This window comes from Pungitius pungitius, chromosome 3 (assembly GCF_949316345.1).
Source record: "Pungitius pungitius chromosome 3, fPunPun2.1, whole genome shotgun sequence".
Taxonomy (NCBI): domain Eukaryota; kingdom Metazoa; phylum Chordata; class Actinopteri; order Perciformes; family Gasterosteidae; genus Pungitius; species Pungitius pungitius.
In genome coordinates, this window is record NC_084902.1 from 9,717,369 (window position 1) to 9,738,727 (window position 21,359).

The 21,359-nt window shown below is 43.2% G+C and overlaps 2 protein-coding genes across 9 annotated transcripts; both read right to left on the reverse strand.

The window, feature by feature from the left end:
- Positions 1 to 1,674: 1,674 nt before the first annotated feature.
- On the reverse strand, positions 1,675 to 7,104 carry c3h19orf47 (chromosome 3 C19orf47 homolog). 5 transcript variants are annotated; one of them, XM_037459232.2, is made up of 8 exons: positions 7,013 to 7,104; positions 5,844 to 5,931; positions 5,448 to 5,562; positions 5,159 to 5,240; positions 4,570 to 4,695; positions 4,291 to 4,440; positions 2,744 to 2,817; positions 1,675 to 2,653 (listed from the first exon to the last, which is right to left on the reverse strand). In XM_037459232.2, exons 1-8 carry the CDS (start codon positions 7,029 to 7,031, stop codon positions 2,102 to 2,104), a joined length of 1,206 nt encoding a protein of 401 aa, XP_037315129.2. In that variant the 5' UTR covers positions 7,032 to 7,104; the 3' UTR covers positions 1,675 to 2,101. The 5 variants fall into 5 exon arrangements, with proteins under 5 accessions (XP_037315129.2, XP_037315137.2, XP_037315120.2 ...); XM_037459240.2 differs by having other exon boundaries at positions 4,366 to 4,440; positions 5,153 to 5,240; XM_037459223.2 differs by having other exon boundaries at positions 5,153 to 5,240.
- Positions 7,105 to 7,947: 843 nt separating this feature from the next.
- fosb (FBJ murine osteosarcoma viral oncogene homolog B) lies at positions 7,948 to 15,737 on the reverse strand. Of its 4 annotated transcripts, XM_062561175.1 has the most exons (6): positions 15,440 to 15,737; positions 14,996 to 15,183; positions 13,318 to 13,701; positions 12,783 to 12,890; positions 12,250 to 12,570; positions 7,948 to 12,089 (listed from the first exon to the last, which is right to left on the reverse strand). In XM_062561175.1, the coding sequence occupies exons 1-6, from the start codon at positions 15,501 to 15,503 to the stop codon at positions 12,024 to 12,026; spliced, it is 1,131 nt and encodes a 376-aa protein (XP_062417159.1). In that variant the 5' UTR covers positions 15,504 to 15,737; the 3' UTR covers positions 7,948 to 12,023. The 4 variants fall into 4 exon arrangements, with proteins under 4 accessions (XP_062417159.1, XP_037324895.2, XP_037324904.2 ...); XM_037468998.2 differs by having other exon boundaries at positions 7,948 to 12,570; positions 14,996 to 15,153; XM_037469007.2 differs by having other exon boundaries at positions 7,948 to 12,570; positions 13,348 to 13,701.
- Between the last annotated feature and the right edge of the window lie 5,622 nt (positions 15,738 to 21,359).

The window sequence follows — 21,359 nt, forward strand, 5'->3', positions numbered from 1 at the left end:
ACTTTAAACTGAAAAAGTGTAAACACAATGATACATATACTATGTGTCCATAGAACATAGGGTGCTTATTTTAATAACAATTACACCATTATCTTAGGCTGCGCCTTATTGAAAACATCTACACTGTGTTTTTGCTCTGATTAAATAATTCATTAAAAGTGGCAAAATATTGCACATTACGTCACCCCCCATTGTTTGAAAGAGGCCAGCCGTTTTTACAAAATAATAAAAAAGAGGTATATTGATCGAGATCCATTCAGCCTTACTTCAATTTACATCTTTCTTGTAAAAATCTGATTTTGGCTTAACAGGGGCACCTGATGTTTTCATCTAATAGAGGTTTAAGGAGATGGAGACGGGCAGCACGACGCTGCGAAGACCGCAGGAGGGAGAGAGCGCCCTCTAGGGGACAAAGTCTTCACTACACTTTACACCGATGTGAGGCCAACCTGCAGCATTCATGTGATCCCTGTACAAATTATACATTCACTTATGCTAAAGTGCTTGAACGTACCACGGTTATCTTATCTCTCCAAAATATACATACCTACCTCTCTCAGGCATGACTTAGGAAATCCGCAGAAGGGGTCAGCTCAAGTCAGTCTTAGTGAGTCATGTAAACATCTGTAGTTCAGCTCCTCGAGGGTCATTTCAACAAGCAAACACATAATTCATGAATGTTAATGTATAAGACTACAGCAAAAATTGAGGTGTTAACGTACAAATTCCCAGCTGCAGAGGGTAATAGAGGCATTAATGATGAACCATCATTAACACATCACTGACAGTTCGGACAAAATGATGGCAGCAACCTCAGTGGGGGAGGAAGTTTAGTGGGATTATATGTCTGAATGGCCACAGGAGAATAAAAATGTTGAGGACATGGTGTTAAGTGAATAACAAGGAAGGAAGCAGATTGGACTCTTTTTTTTAATTATTCTCCTTTTGCTCAAAATCAAATCGCTTTTCTTCAATACCCTTTAAAAAAAAAAAACAGTTCATGATGTCTTTGAAACTGGCTTGTTCTTTAAAACTATTTTCAAAATTCCATACGGTGATTTTGAACATTTAAAATATTTACAGTGTAACAAAGTTCTGGTGCAAAGAAACAGCAAAAGTACGCAGGTGACAATGAGCCATACTGGGTGCCGGTGAACTTCCTACTCTAGACCTGCAGTGGCCTTCTGACCCCAGACATGATTGAATTCGGAGTTTCTTTACAAGCATACATAGAAAAATATGCAGTCCAACAACGCTATCCATTGCATAATAAACAATGTTCCACTGGCAGGTGTTCATAGAAAACGTTCAGTACTTTGGTAGAGAGGTAGACATGAGCCCATGTAGGTCCCAGGTGAGAGGTGGTCCTCTGTAAAGGGGGGGGGGGGGGGGGGGGTGCAGGGGTCATTCCGTGCAACCATTTGAATTTCCTTTCTCACTCGCGAGTCCTTGGCAGAAGTTATGAAGCCTTTCATCAACACAGATTCTACTCTCCCGAACATGGTGAACAGGGACATTGAGCTGTTGAAGGAAACTAGAAATAAGAGTGGACCAGTCTTCCCTCTGGCTGTTGTCCTGTGTGTTCATTTGAAGAAATAACTTCACGTGTCTGATGTGGATACCATAATGACAGAGAGACAATTCATTTTCAGGCAAATATCAACACAAGTCATGTTGGGAAAAGATTTTAATCTATTCAACTCCTCCCATTCGGCGGGACTCTGAAAAAGGAAAGTTTAGGAAGCAGCACCTTTACATGAGGAGTTGACGGGTAAAATTATGGCGGCTCGGTTAATGTCAATACCATGCCTTAAGCGTGCAAACATTTACCTCAGTCTTTTAAAAAAATATAAATGGCAGATATGACTGAGAACTTTGAGTCCTCTTATTAAAAACATAAACCCTTAACAAAGTTGGTTTTGCTGTGGCAGCTTGATTGAAATGTAATTAAAAAATGGTATATTTATCTAAGAGTAACCCTAAAGCCAAAAAGCAGCATTAAAACTGATCATCCACACGACAAAACCTCCAATCTGCAGTCTCGCATGACGCCAGTGCAGAAGAGGGAGTGATACGAATTCATTTGGTAGGGCTTCACGTGTTAGGTTTTCTTGTTGCCCAGCCTCTTAAACACACTGACAGCTCCGATGTCCATCTGGGCACCCAGAGAGTCTCCTGCGCCTCCGTCTGCCCCTCCCCCAGCCCCGGTGCTGCTGCTGACCTTGGAGCTCGCTAAGGTGAGTCTCTCTTGGGCTTTGGGCCTGGTGCTGGTCACCCTGTTGTCCTGCGTGTCAGCAGGTGTGGGGGACACAGCGGCGCTGAGGTGTGTGGCAGGGAGCTTGCCAAGTCTTTTAAGCACACTCACCTTAGCACTGGGGGGTCCGTTGGGGGAAGAGGAGGAGGTGGGAGTGTCAGATGGAGGTAGTTTGAATTTGCCTCCCAGGCGCCGCAGGGTGGTTGGCGGCGGTTTGGTAGTGGGCTCCTTCTTCTGGAAGGAAGGGGTACCCTTGAGGACGCCGGCATACTGGAGGACGGAGCCTTCTCCATCGCTGTCGTCCTCGTCGTCTACGTCGATGTCTGTGGACATTTTGTCTGGCTGCGGCTTGTCTTCCTCTTCGTCCCCTCGGCCAAGACGACTGAACACACCGGTGGGCTGCCAGACGGGAGAATTATGAGTTTACCTTCGTGCTTACATCCCAATACAATGCAAAGTGAGCGATCACCTTGTACGGACAGGCCTCACCTTGTTGTTGCTTGTTGTTGTGTCCGCCTTTGATTCAGCTCCAAGTCTTGCAAACACGGATGTGCGTTTCAATCCTTTTCAAAAGGGGGTAGAGCAGAAATTATTGTGACTGCTCGACTGGGAGCAGTTTGGCACGTTTGATAATTGTTAAATCCTAACTACTGTGACTTTTGCAGTGTGCAAGTCCCATGTGATCTTTTTTCACTAAATAAGGGCATTTAGATTTTTTTAATGCTGTAAAACCAGCGTATTATAGACAGAAGACTCCATTGCCACTAGCAGTAAATCTTTGTTTTCTTTTTAAAGTCTGATGTGTGATGTTTTATTGCAAAAACACGCCAGAAAACAGGATTACTGAACAGTAGAAAGCAACATGAGTAAATGATGTGCCAAGTCTTGGAACAGTGTTGGTAACTGAATGAACATTGACTGATGCAAAAAGCACCTGGAGAAGACGACAAAGATCAGCGCGTCCGCCTGGGTACCAAAGTTCTTATCAGTCCCTCAGCCTTGGTGCGAATAGATACCCATGAATACTGCAGAATAGTACTGAGAGTTTTGTTTTACAGCTTTTGGAATCAAAAGCCATGGTTTAAAAATATACTATTCATTCCACACATGACTTTGGCAGTGTACTATGTGACTACCCCTGCTGTGGAGGCAGCAGCCTCCCAGTGAGATTCAAGTTTGTGGGCTGGGTTTAGTGATTGAAGGCACCTGGGCCTGGTGCCCTGAGATTAAGAGACCCATGGTTCATTAACTCTCTCTCTTCTCTCTCCAGCAGAAGTCCCATGGTATGGTGCGCCCGCTGTCTGGTCTTCATTTTCTTTTTAGTTGGATACACTTGACAACACACACACACACACACACACACAACACTCTACCCTCATGCACATCCTACACAACTGAAAACTGACGTTCACATCCCACCTGTAATTTTTAATGACTTTCCTGTCCTATGTTAAATAAAGAATAATTAAACCACTTTAAAACAGTGCAACTCCCATTTTGTCATGGCCCAAAGAGCCAGGTCGTGACAATTACATCTATGCATACACTGCAATTTGAAATCTCTCTTTTGCTTAGAATGCTCTGACTAGAAGAACTTTAATGCTGGATAAATAAGACATTGATGTGCATTTAAAAGAATAAACCAGCAAAACCAGGGGCATAGAGGGTTTCTTTGATGACATAAATACTCATAACATTAAGCGGTTGACAGCATCACAGCTCTTTTCACAGATGAAAAAAAAAGTACCTGAGTCACAGATTTTTGTTTGGGTGAAATGCAGGTGATGAGAGACAAAGGAGAAAAGAAGCAGCTTGAAAGGAGGAATAATCCTGGTGCAGTGGAAAGTATGAGTAAAGACAAGTGATTAATTGGGGAATGAGGAGATGAATGTAGGTCAAACGGGAAAACAGCCCAGAGTAACCTGACTCCGTTTTAGTATGAAGGAATCCCATGAAAACGTTTAGTATTGATTAGCTGTGGTGAGCAACAGCATTATTGGGGCGAGTTGTCGGCGAGGCCACTGGGTCAGGCCTACCTTTCTTGGCCTGCTGGGCCAGGATGCGGCGCGTACGAGGCGTGGAGCCTTTGGGCATGTTGATGATGTACTTGCCTTCCATCTCAGCTGTCACTCGTCGGTGCTTCGCTGCTGGCAAACTGTTCCCCTCTTCAGCTGGCTGACTTATAACTGACAGACCAAGCGGTGGGTACACGAGGACAAGCAAAGGTGAAAATAAGATAGGACCCGTGGCTACAGACGGTGGGAAAAAAAGGGGATGCATGGGGGTGAAAGACACTTGACCACATGAAAGTCTACCTGCTTTGCTGCTCTTGTTTGGTTGCACGTTGGACACTGTGACTGAGAGACGGTTGTCTGGCCGGCGGGCTGGAGTTGTCGGCGGGGAGTCGTGGCTCAAAGCGTTGGCAATCATACGAGTGGCCGCTGAGAAAAGGCAGAATATTGAGTAAGTAATTGTGAGCTTACTTGCTTTTTTAGAAGAACTTTCTATTTTGTCTCCAATATGAGATCAGGGGACGGTTTATGTCCTCAACATAAAAAACAGGAAGAAACTCTTCCATCTGGGGAATTAACAGGTTTACTTCATATAAGACTTCAAACATGTCAGCTTTATTGATTTTAAAAGTGCAAGCCCAGTGTATTAATGCTGATTCATGTCATTTCCTAAAGGCTTGGTGTATTGTCACATGGTACACATAAGTAATGGCATACACTGGTTCAAATGAGAAGAATTGTGAATAGAAACAAATGATTAAATGAGTTAAATGATTTAAAAATGCATTAATCACAATGTGTTATGAACCTAAACTCAAGTTTGACAAAAAGAAATCCAACAATTAATTAATCAGTTCTCGTCAATGCAAACAATTAAAATAGAGACATTTACGAGTATTGGCGGTTCTTCTGAGCTCAGCTTTCACACTGGTCTGTCCGGAGGAGATGGCTTCAGTGGCCATTTTGCACATGTCCTGTAGAGAGGTTACACATTATAGAGATTATGTAAACTGTCTACTGCAGTGGCTTTGACATCCATTCACCATGACTGCAGTCACAATTATACTGGATTTATTTCAGAGGTATTGTTTGGAAATGCCCGCAACAGCGAGGATAAAAGAAACACCATACTTTCAACATGTCCATCCTTTTGAATGTGAAACTGTCAAGTTTGATCTCACCTGCCTGTAGACCTGCTTAGCATGTTTAAGAATGGAAATGATGTCTCCAATGACTGTAATGCCGAGGTCCATCATGATGTCTTTGCTGAGGTCCATCAGCATGTTCTTGTGAATTCTGCAGTGACACGAATAATCAAATAATACTGTACGCACTTTGGTTCACTTGTTAAAAGAAAAAAATATACATTGTTGCTGGTTAATTCAAAGCCACCTACAGCAAACGTACCTACTTGATTATCAGCAGAAAATAGCAACAAAAAAACGACTGCTCTGAAGTATGATTTTTTGCTTTTCAGCCAAGTTACAGTCTAATGCGATCTTAAACTCATGAGCCAGCTCAGCAGTGTGGCTTAAGTTTAATATTCAAAAGCCTGTGAAGAAGGAGTATTTGGTTACCTGTTGTCCACAAAGGAGACTGCATAAGTGACTGCGAGACCAGCTGGGATCCCAGCATCTTTAAAGAACTGAATCCACTCGGAGGTGGCTTAAGAAAAGAAGGGGAAAAAAAGACCATCAGTGTTTGGACATCAGAAAGGATTTTCTGAAACACTCAGCCACCGTCATGTTAATAATTTCACTTATGATAGAAAACCAGCAACCAATGCCTTAATCTGCTCATTGCTTTTTGAATACAATGGGGAAAAAAATCCATCACAATCCCATAACCAAAGGTTACATCGTCAGTACTTCTTTACTCTGACCAAGAGTCTAAAACAACAAAACTATCTAATCATCATTATATAAAAAGAAAATGTGTGAGACGCTGAAACCAGTATAGGTCGCCATTTATAATGAAATCTAATTGTATTGTTGGGTCTCAGTCATGCTGCAGACTACAGGGGGGAAAGGGTCCGATATTAAAACGGTAGTAAACCGGAGCAGAGAGCAGCACAGTGGGGTTAGATGCGGACTAGCTGGGGGCTATTTATAACCCCAATACTGAAGGGTCCTGTATTTGGAGCTGCCGGGACAATGGCTTTAACGCGCTGTGACGTTCACCGCTGAAACTACCGACACGCTGTTTAACAGAGAAGAAACTCGCGGTGGAAACAACACGTATTTGTACTTTAGAGCCCCACAAGACAGAAACACAGCTAACCGGCAAACATTTTCTGTTAAAATGTATAAACGTTAGCTCGGAGAGGACAGGGAAACACCGTGAATCGGACCGTGTGAAAGTGCATTTTAAATCAGGTTAGCTCACATTAGCACGGGAAAATGACCAAGCTAACCAAACCCACACAGAGAACAAAGGAGCAAAAGCTTAGCGCACAACACTCCCTTTTGACACCAAAAAAAATCACCGAACGCGAGCTCACGGGTTCATTCCCACGATACCATTCCGGGAATTTGTGTTAGCATTAGCTTATTCTAGCGCTAGCTGTGAATTCAAAGGCGCTGACGCTCATCTCCGGCATCCACTGCGAACAAAAAAACGGACTGAAAAACCTCTGGACGGTTTCCTGACTTAATGCGACGGACGTGTTTGCTAAGCAGTGAAGCACCGGGAGGTTTGAAATGTTACCGAGCGGTAACGATGGCTTGCCGGGCCTTTCTGCTCTCACCTGTTGTCACGGACGCCATGTTTACACCAAATGCCGAGTGACGTCAGCTACATCCGGACAGCTCGCGCCGCTCCTGTGACACCACTTCCGCCTGAAGAAGCGCTTGTGAAGTTGTATATATACACAGTATATACAGGGGCGTGGTAGTTGGGGGGAAAGTGGACCTGACTACCCGGGGCCCCGTCTAGGCAGAGGGCCCTTTGCTAACCCGCATCGTTGAGAGTATACAGGGCCCAGAATTTGGTGCTAAGCCGCTGTATATGGACGCTAGAGAGCAACAGAGACCGCGACCTCACACACAGCACCACGACCAGATTCCGATGAGTCAAATTATGGCGTTTATCACGCAATTGTTAGATATTAGATAATATGCATTATCATGCAATTATTAGATATCGTTACCTTACCCACTATTTACAGTCGGTAACGACATGCCACTCAATAGGCCACCCATTATACCACAAAGTATCTGGAACATCTGTGTATTAATGACTAATGCAAGCATAATATAATAACATTCTAATGATGTAGGCTAACACTGTGAAAAGAGCTGATTGATGATTGCGATTTAGTTTTTTATATATTTACCTAATCTAGGACTTTTTCATGTAATGGACTAACAGCACTGTGGGATCAGTGGGAGGAAAAAGCTCTATAGGACTTTTCATACTGTGTAAAGCAATTTCAAACATTCTGAAGAACCGTGGCCTTTTCAAAATGTTAGTGATCATCATATTAATCAATGAAAATGTGAAAATAATCTTGAGTGCTGAAAATATATAAACACAATTTCTCTCCAGATCCATGCCCACTTCCTGCAGTTCCAGCTCACATAAAAACAGATGGTGGTGACTAAAAAAAACCCCTCAAAAATAGTCATGCACAAGTCCAAAGAGTTCAAAGAAGGTCAAGGATTCAAAAGTGTGAAACAGGTACCTCATAATGTGTTGTTTATTTATGTTGTTTATTTATGTAATCCCTTGACAATTTTAAAAGGAATTGCATTTGGTCAAATCATTAGAGGAGACAGCTTACCAAGCTTTTGTAGTAAAAAAACTGAAAAAAAATATTGGAATGTAAACTTTCATACAGCAAAAAGGGCCAGAAGCTGAAATATGGACACAGAATAAAAACAAATAAACAATTGTATATTAGATCACCTTCATTATTATGTGATTAGCTGTGTGCCCTAAATCATTTATGTCTTTAAGTTGGAAAATGTCACTTAGAAAAAAAGGTTTACTTGGGCTTTTAACAGAACACATTCTTTTTCCAAATGTGACAAAATAACAATGTTCCCAAACAAATAAATACACAGTAAATAAAAATAATACAATGAAGAAACATTTATCAAAAGAATAGATTACACAATATGCATTGGCATTTCAGAATAGATGAACCTTGCTAGTGTTTCAACACATAATTGATAAATGTAAACTATTTATTTGGATATATTAACACCATTTCTTCAGGAAGATCAAATCCAAATGATCAAACCCACAAATATCCAGGATATCTTTTAATATTGTAACAAATATTGATTTAGTTAAAGCAATATATCATCACACTTGACGTAAAGTAGCAGTCAGTTTGAGCACTGCGTGATTGGCTGCATCATATCCAAGAGGATAATGTATTGCATTTCATACCAGGGCAAATAGGACATTTGAGTGTATATGGGACTTTTGGGAAGATAGAAATACATACTGTATCAACATTAACCTCCATAGAGAAAATACCAAAGCTCCTGTTAAGATAACATTAGCCTTTCTACAGTACACATGACAGTATGCAGTTCATATGCTTTATTACAGCTAAATATTTCTCTTGAATTCTTTTATGTCACATGGGAGAACGAGTCTCATATGTTGTGTGGTGACCTGGGGCACAAGTGTGGCATACAGAGCAAGGGCCCTCTGAACACCATTCATCACACTTAAAGATGTAGCAGGCGATTGATATTAAAGCATAATGAAATCACAGAATCATTACTCGGCTCTCAGAGCTTCAGTTGCTGCAAATTCACTGTGTTATTGGCAGCCTTTCTGAATCAAACGTTTGTATAGAGCCTGAGCAACAGTATTGTGCAACCTGCCATACAATGTGAAACGGCCTCGCCATCATACTATAAGTAGCACCACGATAACCTATATACATGAGAACTTTTGGATATGTTTTATGCTTATTCCGACAACATAAGCTCATCACATTTGCATTTGGAGAGAAAGCAAAAGGCTCTCCGACATATATACAAACACAGTTCTTATTCAACATTCTTAAAAATGAGGTCTGCCCATTGTCTGACCACCGAGAGCCACGTTTAAACCATTAATTTAGCCACTGTTTTAAAATAAACATGTTTATTCATGCAAAATAAAGCTTCTTATTCAGCAAACATAATACAATAGTTGATAATCTCAATAAGACAAAATAGTTGTTTGAGTACTAGAACGGAGCAACATGAAAATGTTCATATCCTTTAAAATATGTTTCACTTAGGAAATAACAATTTTATCGAGTGATATTTTTATATTGGACAGAAATGAATACTTAATCAAACAGTTAGGCCATTAAGTTTTATCCTGAACACTTTTAATATTTTTATTGTCATTCAACCACACTATTTTTTACCCCTCATTTTGCATTTTCCAAGGGTCAAGTGGCATCAAGGTGTCAGTAGCTTTGGGACAGACCTCACAGACAAAAACACAAAAAGGCTTTTCCAGAACCTTCTTACATCGTAGTTATAAACATACATTTAACTTGGATAGTGCTTTATATTGTTTATAAAACATAAATACACCTTGATAGAGGCAGTGACATCATGCTTAATGGGACAGGGCGGTACTTTAAATCTATTATAGTTTTTTGTGCTCTTTTAGAAAAATATTTATTTTAAAACTAAACCTCAGTAAGAGAGTTATTTTGTTCTTCATTGACAAAAATATTCCATTTAGATCTGCAGACATTCATATTTTACAATCATGGTACGTACACTTATATATACATGTTACCTGTATACATGTGCATATAGATTTATAGTTAGATTTTTTTTTGTAGTGCACAACATGCCCCCAAAGTTGCCAAATAAAAATACAACAATATAATGAACCGATAGTCACGATGCAACTTATTGTAACAGTAATGAGAAAATCACCAGATTTAAAAAACAAACAAAAACAAAACAAGAAATGGCAACAATATAAATGAAAGCAGAGGTCAATGCAAAACAATCACGCGCACAAACAAACATAAACATTAAAATATACAACAATTCTCACTCAAACATACTGAAAACAAATTGTACAAATTCACAGGCAAAGAAAAGGACGCTCACTCCACCACACGGGTCCTCCCCTTTTGTTTACAGGTCGACACATCAACCTCAATAAAAAAAGAAATAAATGGGCCAGGGGCCTCAGAGTGGACGCACAATAAACGCACCCCCACCTGGTGTCCGCTTAGGGAACAGGGGAGGTACAGACACCACTGAGCCCACATTTTTAGAGGTTGTCTTATGTAATCTCTATGAAAAGGTCCCTGCTCTAAATAAAGGCATCGGTTCACATCTGATGTTTCAGAAAACACAGAGCTGGTGTGCTGCAACACAACGCCCATCTCCAGTTCAGAGACTTGAAAGCGATGGTGTGAATGTACGCATCTAGGCGCCCGGATGATGAGGCTCTGTGGTACTGAAGTTTTTTTTTTTAACTGAGGCCATATTTCCATGCAGTTGGCAAGAGACAACTTTTCTTTTCTACATAAAAACAACATTTTCTTCCAAAAATGGATTGTTACGATGGGGAGTCATCCATCACCTCTCTATTTGAGTCCGTCCGGCCTAGGTGGCCTTCTTACCTCCCTGCCTGCCAAACCTCTTTCATCCTCACTTTAAACCGGCCCTCACAACACAAGACGTGTCTCATTTTCATTGCGTGAACTCCTAAAAATGGCTCAGCAGAAGACGGTGGCGTCCGTCTTGCCTTTTGCATACATCAATTATTCGTATATGTGCGTATGTGTAGCCGCTGTTCACTAAGGATCCGCTTTGAGCAATGCGCTCCAAGAAAAGGGTCTTCCTTATGAGGGCTGTGTCCACGTCCTCGTATGAGAGGGTGCAAAAGGGCGTGTTAGTTGGGGCCGTCATTCACGTTCCCAAGGGCTGGAGGGGGTCTTCGGGCTCTCAGGGGTCAAAGACTTCAGAGAGAAGGAGAAACACAGGGACAGAATAGGAGAAACAGATGGGCAGAGATGGGTCGCATGGCAGTTTGGCAGATTAATACAAAAGTTTAAAAAAGTGTGAGAACAAAGCAGAAGATTCTCAGATACTCAGACGCCCCGACTTGCCAAGTCCAAGCAGCAAAATGTAGAAGCAGAGGGAAGTCGAGCAGATGAAAGGTTAGAGATGAGCGAGGAATTGGCAGACGTTATCCCAAAAGAAAAGACCGGAACAAAGTGGCCTTTCTGACTTGCACAAATACATTCAGTGAGCCAAAGATGCGAGAAAAGGATGGAAAAGGATGAGAGCCTGAGCACTGGAAAATTCAACCAACAGAGGGAACACGGTTGGGGCACTGGTGCTTGTTGGAGTGTAACGCTGGCTTGTGGTCTCTTTCTCGATGTACTGTTAAGTTGAAGATTGAGAATATTCATTTGGAATTCACCTTTTAACTCAGAGCACTCGAGATTTGCAACTTAGACATGATTTTGTAACTAATCTTGTAGTTTAGTGCAGGTATTCTGATAATACAGAACAAGGAATGGTTCATATATATCGTTGTCAAAGGCCAGAGCTAATGTAACTATTTGTATGGCTCTTAAATGGAATGCATGAATGTGCAAACGTTAACCCAATCTGAAAACACAGATTGCTTCTCTTCTCCCAAACGGATTGGTACTCTGCACGTACTCGCCCCGGGCCTCTACTTCCGATGACACTAATGCATGTGCTTGTTGATATGTGTGTGCGTGTGTCTATCGGTCAGTCAGAGCGCCAGCAGCGAAGGCGAGTTCAGGGAATCAGAGGACTGCTCGCTACTGCTGTTCCGCTGGTTGGCACTGACCCCGCAGGCTCCCTCTGGGTAGGTGAACACAAATGAAGATGTGTATGAGGCGTTGTAGCTGCCAATGGCCGCGTCGTCACGGTTAACACCACCACCACCACTGTCGCTGGTCATGTGGCACGGCCCGCCTGGCGCCGGCTCACTTGAGCCATAGAAAGAACTAGAAAACTCTACCTCCTGCATTATCCCTGGCTGAGGTTGCTGCTGGACTGGCTGCTGAACCAGAGGCTGGGAGTGTGTGGAGGCCGGATGGGCTGAGTAGGCAGGAGGCAGATAGAAAGAGTCTTCCTTCACAGACAAGCCCACAATGGAGACAGCAGGTGGCAAGGTCTGGAGGGGGAGCTGCGCCGCGCTGTGCTGAGGTTGCTCCTGGTAGGCGATCTTGCAGTTTGGCTGATGGGCCACCAGGACAAACTCCAGACGCTCCTTCTCCTTCTGCAGCTCAGATATCTCGGCCTCCAGCTCTGCCTTCTCCTCTTCCAGTACGTCCGTTTCCTGTTGGCAGATACAGGATGAGGTCAACGGGGACAGAGGAGCGGTGGGACGAGAGGCAGGTGGGAATGAAGAGGATGTGCAACAGAACAAGGGACCAACCATAATCTCTTTTATACACACATCTATTAACACCCTCGGGAATGCTATGGGAGGAAAGTCAAAGTATGTGATTATGATCATCACTCATTCTGCTATAACAAGGGGAAGCTCACCGACTGCAGCCTGTCAGTCAGTTCTCGTCGTCGGTTTCTACATTTGGCGGCAGCCAACTTGTTTCTCTCTCTCCGAACACGCCTCTTCTCCTCCTCCTCTGGCGTGAGCTGGGACGAAGAGGAACACGATGAAACGGATTAGGATAAAAGCGTTTTTTGTGTTGTTGAAAATGTCCTTGTATCGTTCAGAATGCAGTGAAGGGGGCGAACTAGATGGGCCGTCAGGGTAGCTATACCAGCTCTGGCAAATTTGCCCTTTTCTTAAAAAAAAAGAAGTAAACTCTTATCCTTGTCCCTAACAGACTGCTACATATTCCCTACTTATTTCCTTGTTAATTTGTATTGTGCGTGATTATAATTGCCTATAGAAGACTTTGAGGTGTCCATATTTAAGTACCCATGCCCCTAAAATTATTTGTGCACCCCACATATACACAGAAGTTGGATCTGATCGTTTTGGCGCCCACGTAAACAATATACCTTCACTGCATGTGTAAGAAGTCAACAAACAAACGGTGCAAGCACACACACTTACTAACACACCAACATCCCCTTCGTCACTCACAGACTCGTCTCGTGTACGGCGACTGCGGGTTCTGGAGTGGCGGATCGGGCCCGGGGCGGGGCCCGGATTTTCTGAACTTGGGGAGGTGAATGTAGACCCTGAGGAGTAACTGGGGCCTGGCATGTCGTATGGGTCGACCAACGACATTGACTGGGTCATGGTCGTTGTCCCAGTGGACCCACCCTGCCCAGAGGCCTGGGAGGCGACGAGGGTCGGCTGTACCATCCACTGCAGATCCTGACTGGTGGTGATGGCGGTGACGGTGGGCACAAAGGAACCGGGCATCTCTGCGCCGGCACTGGTCCCTGGCCCGCTACCCACAAGGCTCAACCCGGCTCCCGCTGACACACACTCCTTAACAAAAAGACATGATTTAAAGTCTCTGGTCGGTGATCAGACACACAAAGGAATGCAAATGTTTCTGTCACATTGTATTGCACGTCCCTTTGGATGAAAGCGTCAGCTAAATGACATGTAATGTAATAATGTAATATTCATTTAGACCTATTGTAGCCATCATGTCAACCTCATGGAAGAAACAATCTCCTGCATACAACCCGTACTGCCATCAAGAGGCAATTATTTTTCAAATGGACTGCATTGTTATTCTAATTAAGGTCATAATTTAAAATAATACCAATAAGCTTTGCTCGTATAGTTAATAAAAAGGCTTTTTCAGGGAACATCAATGATCAATGATCATTTTAAAAGGTGTGGAAAAAGAGTGATCCCACCCTGGCAACATGATAGCGTTCAATTCGCGTATGTCCTTACATAACTACACAAAACAGCTCACATCTGTCGCTTGTCTTTCTTGTTTTACTTTGGAGCCGAGGAGGGCAGTGTTGAGCACCATCACTGGTCTTATGAAAGTGTGAAAGACACGTGGACAGGCGGCTCTTAAAACGCTCTGTCTCGACCAATCGTCGGCATCAACGAGAAGTCCCCCCTCCCCCCCCCCCCCCTCCTGCTTCCTCCGCCCCCGTCACACCCCCGGTGTTCCCCTTGGCAACGCGACGTAGCTCTCCAAAATAGACAGGGCATGTACGTCACGGCGAGGCCAGCGAGGGGAGAGCGGAGCCCGTGGAAGGAGAGACGCGGGGAGGGGCGTGGCTTCGGCGCGTACGTAGGAGAGTTCCAGCGCCCTGTCATCCGTTCTGCGGCGCGCCGCGCGCGGAGCACGTTGTGAGGGGTTGCTGTACCGAGGTTACTGCAAGCAACAGGTAGCGGGGCATTTATATTTGATCGCAGGCCTACGTAGCGACGCTATTCATATCGGCTCCATTAGGTACATTCCCAGCCTGCGATAGGTGTAAATATTATATTATTATTATATGAAGCGTCAAGTCCAGGCAAAGAGTTCTGTTTTAAAGGCTTTCTGTGGGACTTATTTGTATATCCTAATATAATAGCATATATTGTTCTACACAGTTTTGCCGTTTATGACATAAAGTATTTAGGAAAGGTAACATGTGCTATTCATTCATTACTATGACACGTCTGAACAGGTCCATTTGTAGTCTAATACGCCGGCCCTTTTGCGTTTTACGAACGAATGAACACCATTTGTGTTTATGTTTTTTTGTTTGTTTAAGCATGGATTCCTATTCATTCTCATCGTCTTTTTAATAAACAGTCTGAAACTTACCTGCGGAGCACTTGTGGTCGGCGGGCTTCCGAAGGAGTCCACGGAGGAAAAGTACTGGGACTCTATGGATGGAGAGGAGCTTCCACGGGAACCGCTGTCTAGGTCGCCGGGGAATCCTTGGTACATCTCCCCGGAGGGACCGAGAGGGAATGTGACACCTTCAGTAAGCAGAGAGAGCGCGATGTCACCTGCGACGACAGGGCATGTGCAGTTCACAACACCAATTAGTCTACATTGATTGGTTTTAAATGTTTTAAAGAGTATATTATATGTCATAAAGTAAGTTGGATTATCCAACAAGCGAGGCTAATTCACTGCTATAATACCCAGAACAGTAGTCTTCTGTTCCGATGATGTCTTACGGTATTTTGCAGAAAGGTAAACATGTCATAAAGCAGCTCCTATAAAGCAGCCTTGCGTTTCGACCGCGTTGTTTTGACCTACCGTTGCTGATGTTTTTACAATTCCCCGATGAGATGCTCTTGGTGTCTTTCCAAAAAAGTTGCATGAAGAAGCTTAATCCAGTTCCCCTCGTCGAAGGGGGAAAGAGTCCCAAATGAATCGGTTCCGAAGTGCTCTCGGTTTACTTTGAATCCGCGGTGCGCTGTCCTTTATTCCGCCTTCAACTGTGCGATTGTTTAGGCTATAGATCCATGAAGTCCGCTCGAGCAATGCCGGGGGACGTTAGAGCGGAATACGCTGCACAGTAGCAGATCTTTTCTCTTATGAATGAATCCATCCTCCCCGTGAATAACCAAGGCAGTTTCTAGCTTTTAAATCCCGCCTCGGAGATCCGCTGACGTACATGCCCATATTTGTACTTTCGTGTTGTGTTTGGTATCCTTGGTGACGTTGAGGGAATCCCTCTCCCACTGAAACGGACCAGAAGCTTGCCTCGCCGACGGATAATAATAGATGGTTAAAAAAAAAAAAAAATCATCACAGGAACGAGATATTTTTTCACCGTCTGACAATTTCTCAGAGGAAACTTTACGAAACTTCGGATAGATAAATATGGAAAGAATCTATATGGTTAAAAGAGACCCACAGCGGGTTGCCCTATAACGCCTTCTTTTCTTCCCCTCCTTGAATAAGCGTCTATCTTTGGGTTAGGACGTCAATTGACGTTGGATACACACTGTACACGCCTCTGGAGAGTGTACTGTTGTCTTCATGTGGAACAATACGCGCATATATGAACTTTAACGCGCTCTATATATAGAGCGCGTTAAAGTTCTCTATAGAGGACATGGTTGGTCTGAGCTTGTAGTCTGCATGGCTTGAGTAAACACCAGGCAACATATATGCATATGGATTATTGCAACAGTGAAAAAGCTTCGTCACTTAGGCTACGGAATCCCTCCGGGCATGCAGGGGAAATCCTCCTCTAAAGGTTCTCAGGACACGCCTTCGGGAGTCCCGTGAGACTTTCTGAATACTCCCTAAACCTGAAGACAGGGGCGGTGCCAAGTAGACTAATGGATTTGACAACCGCTCAAATAAAGCCCAGTCTTTACACAGATTCAGATGATCGTGTATTTTAAGACTGTGAGCAACAGCAGCCTCATTCAACCCACTAAAGAAACAGCAGCGTAATTTTGTCACGGACAGTGGGCAGCATGTGACAGCAAACACCACCCGGCCGAGTAGACATGAATCATTATTCCAGCCTGTAAGAGCACCAGTGGGAATGTGGCAAATATGAATGAATGAAAAACCTAAAATACAACCTACATTTTGGATTGTGATGTCAAATAATGTCAGGGGGGGGGGGGGGGGGGGGGATTCGTGGTGTCAGGGCTATGCAGCGACAGCCGACGCGTGAAAAGTTTGGTGATAACAAGTTGTTAGTCAGCGCTTCATCAACGTCAGAGACAGGATCCACGGAGGAAGTGGCGTCCCCTCCGCGCTGCCGTTACCGGCGCTGCGCCGCTGATGAAGCGGGATGACTAACTCCGTCGGTGTGAGTCGCTACGCGATGGGGGGGGGGGGGGGGGGGGGGAACTATTCAGGTGAATGGCTGATCACGCAGGCGACCGGCCCACATTTGCGGGGAAACGCAGAACTAGCCCGCTGATTAATACCGCTTTTGCATGCGGATCATTGTGCAAGTATCCTTCACGGTGACGCAAAACGTCAGGCAAAACGCACACAAAACCCGCCAGTGGGCGATTACAACGTACAGATATTAACTATAGAACAAGTACCCGGGGGCATGTGCCTTCCGCGGCTCTGCTGCATGTGTGTAGCGTTCCGTCGCCTTGGATACGCCGTCGCCTCTGACGCAACGACGTATAAATGTGGTCTTTTTGTTATGCTGCCTAACAACCGGTTTCCGTGGAAACCGGCTCTGAGTGACAGGCGGCAGACAATATGGCTTCCGGGTTCGGCAGCGGACGTGAGGAGGCGGCGGTTGTAGTTGTTTTATCGCAGTTTTAACCTTGTTATTGTAGCTTTGTTAAGTCAGGCCATTCTGAGGAAAGTTGTGTTGAGGTTTTTGGCGTTTGCTAAACTCGCATTGTAGAGCCCTGTGTCTTCGTTGTAGTCTGTAAAATGCAAATGGTTCGCACGCTTAGCAACGCATAATACACCCGGAAATGCGTCTGGTTGGTAAGACAAATGTACAAGCAAACTACTTTCATTTAACATTTAGTGTAGCTAATACACGGATTCAGTCAAAACAAGGCGATTAAGTAGCTGAAATGTTGTGGAGGAATGGCAGGCATTGCCTTTAAATGCTTTTGGCAGATTTTTGTCAGCCATTTCAGTTTGTACTCACTTCAATCCTATTTACTTAATTTAATATAAATAATTATCTCATTACTGCTACCGATTTCTGATGAACCTCAGAACAGCATAAACATGAAGATATACTTCCAAACACATTGTCAGTTAAAGTTTGACGTTGTGTTTAAAATAGAGAAAGTGAAACACTGGTTTGGCTTGTTGTCTTAGGTTACGTGTAGCCTTCCTAAATCACTGTACTAGTCCTGAGTCTATACTAGACTCTCAACTCTTCTGTTCCTTCAGAGTTTGTTTACCCACACGAACAAGATCTAGACTCCGGCCAAGCAGGTCAAAAATAAACCCGGTGTTGTTTAATGCCCTGATGGGCTTTGTTTTGCTGCCCCTGTCTCTTAGCGGTATTTTCGGGAAGCACTAACTTGCACTGTGCTCATGAGGCCGGCCCCTGTTCCCTGCTGGAAGGCGGGCCCTGTCTTTCTGCTCAAAATATTTGTTACCACGCAACGGGTTAGGCCTGTCCCACTTCAGAACGGTGTTGTTTACACCCCTTCTGGCTCCGTATCCCAACAACATTGCATAAGTCTCACAGGCTTTCCCCACCTCACTGAGAGAAATTTGACCCGGGATTTCAATCCAGCCAATCACGAGCTATCATTCCATAGCTTTTTTCCTCATACCATGGCTTTTTCCCGGTTTTCTTTTCTCTTTGTCTGCAGTATTCCCCTCAGAGCTTTTCTCAGCCAGTCAGAGCAACAAAACCGAAACTGAGGTCGAAGAATGGTTTACGAGGAACATGCTTAACTTTACTTTGAAAAAGCCCTTAAGCTTGTTGCGACATGATCTGTCAGGTGGTAGTTCACGTCTGTCACATAACCATTTAATAACAGATGTATTCTTGTCTAAATCCAGTAATTCTTTCATGGCAATGTAGAAGGCCTTGCTGCATGGCTGTGTAAACATGGCCTGTTTACACTGCATTAACTGCTAAAGTTTAAATTAAAAACTGGAGCTTTGCTTTGATTAATACTTCAGGTTCAGGTTGAACCGTAAACTCCTGAACTTGGCATATCCTTCTTTTTATACTTCAACAAAGCTGCATGTTACCCTTCTTCTGTAAGTTTGAAATAAAAGTAGATATTATTTTAAGGAAAACAACTTTGCAATAGAAGACGAATAATATCTACATTGCCCGTAGTTAGTTTCTTGTGAGAACAAGAACTTTGTCAGTTACGTAGAACAGTTTTAAGTCACAGGTTGTGTTGTTGCGTTGGATTTTTGTTGTTCAGTTTTAATACCTGATGGCAGCATTATTTTAGTTGTTACATAAGTGCAGGGGTCCACTTGAAGGTTCTCTTGGATGTTTAAACTTCTTACCCTTTACCAAGGATGACTCATTTTATTTATCTAACTTTATTAATCTGGGACTCTTGCTGGGAATACAAAAAGACACTTTAGAACAAAAGACTTGCATAAGACAACCAGCATCAACAGCATCTTGTGAACCGTAGAGTTAAAAGAACAAGCGTCTTAAAAAAGAAAACCTCTGGAGTCAGTTTGCATGATAATAATAATAATCATGATAATGACACAGTTACCTCATATCAGTTCTCCCAAAGATAATATGCACACATTTACTGTAAGCTATTGTCTTCTATAATTACAAATTAAATAAAAGTGGCAAAGAAAACCAGGAGCTTTTCGCTCCTCTATCAATATGCTTATCATTTAGTCACCAACCTTGTGACCTAAAGTTAGAGGTGTAACACATAAATATAATTTCTTCTTTACCGTGGTGTTCAACATCGATTTTTTAACTAATTTAAATGCAGCAAGGAGCATATTTCGATAATACTTGTGAACTTGGTGAACACAACACACAGACACCTGAATATAAAATACTTGCTTGACTTTCTTCTGCAGACACAAGTTTCGCCCCACAGAGGTGCGATGTCCTGGAGCAGCACCCCCATCAGGACCCCTCAATCGACAGGTGCGACCACAAAACTCTTATGTGAAATTCACGTGGACCTTCCACTGTGTTTTCTAAGAGACGGTTACATTATTTACACATGTGACTTTCCAGTTTTTCTTGTTCCATGCTTCAGCACACAGCTCCCTAGCAGCTCCATTTAGTCTTGTTTACGTTAAGGTACTTATGTTTATACTGTGAAATCCTCGTGAGTCTCTGGTTAAATAGTGAACTTGTGTGTTTATATGAACCCACACAGCACAGGCACCCACAGCATAATTTGAACTGTGGAGAAGGTAAAACGTTTGTGCATGCGTCATAGTTTTGCTTATGGATTCTTCTGAGACAAAAATGTTCTCACGTCATCTTATTTCACCCCGCGGCGTGGTGTCGGATCCTTTTAGACAGAGGTTTTTACAATACAATGCAACTCTGTCAATTTAGATTCATTTGCATCCGTAAACTCTTCCGTTCAAGAATTTGTATAATGGCCATTTGTTTGCTATCATCCCAAACACGCCAGTGTACAAACACAAGTAGGAGACTCATTTTGGTGTCTCTGTAAATAATCATCTTTACATATTGTTCACAGCGTAGGAAGAATTGGCATCTTTTGCGTCTATCTTTTTTCTTGTTGGGAACTCAGCCAGAACGTATCGTGCACTGCATGGGAGTCGAATGCCTAAAGTTAAATGCAATCAGTGGGTTTCAGCAGTCCACAGCTCTCTGTGAGTCAGACACAAGCACAGCGTCAATCCTAGCCTACTTTCAACAGGCTCGCTGCCAGTCACTGAGGCAAATTGCCAGAGAAACGGAGGCACACGAACAAGAGGGAGAGGGAAAGTGAGTAGAGAGTGTGAGGGGGGGGGGGAGTGGGGGGGTAACTCAGTACATTTAGTCAGATGCTGTAGTTGAAACAAGTTTAAACATAATATTCCACCTTCTTGTCGTAGTGTGAAGGCCACCAGCGTAAGTAAGATTAGAAAATAGCTCAGAAGTTTTGTTTTGTGCTCTTTGCTCAGTGAGGTTAGACTGCAGACTCTTAGCTTTGAGCTGGTGAAGAACAAATCCTGGTCCTTTTACATATGATACCCAGTAAAAACATCATCTCATTTGAGGGGCTGAATAATTAAGAGACAAGTCCTGCATTGAAAATGTTAAGTTTTAAACTTTTAAATGTACTATGACATTTAAACAGTTATATTTTACTGTTTGGACATATTTCTTATGTAAAACTTTTATCTTCAAAGTAACTTGTGGCAAATATGTTAATGTAGAGATAAAGGGAACGCCCCAAATTTTATTTATTTATTATTTTTATTTAAGAGTAGTGCGCTGCATCATGTGCTTTACTACGTTTCCATATTTGGGAGGTTTTTACTCTGGCACATCATCGAGTTTAAAGTCCTGAGCCACAAAGTATTCAAGGATCAAATACACGTTTGCATCTGTTAAAATATATCACGCAACCTGCTCCTCAAAACACTTTCAACAACGATAAGTTGTGGTAATATAACGCGTCCCATTGATCATTTAACACTTTTAAGTTCAGTAGACCGGATAAGAAACACAGAAGCGTCTTCATTATTCCCCCCACTCAGTGAGTGGGTGAGGAAGAGGAACCGAGGGAGAGAAAGACATGGGGGTGGA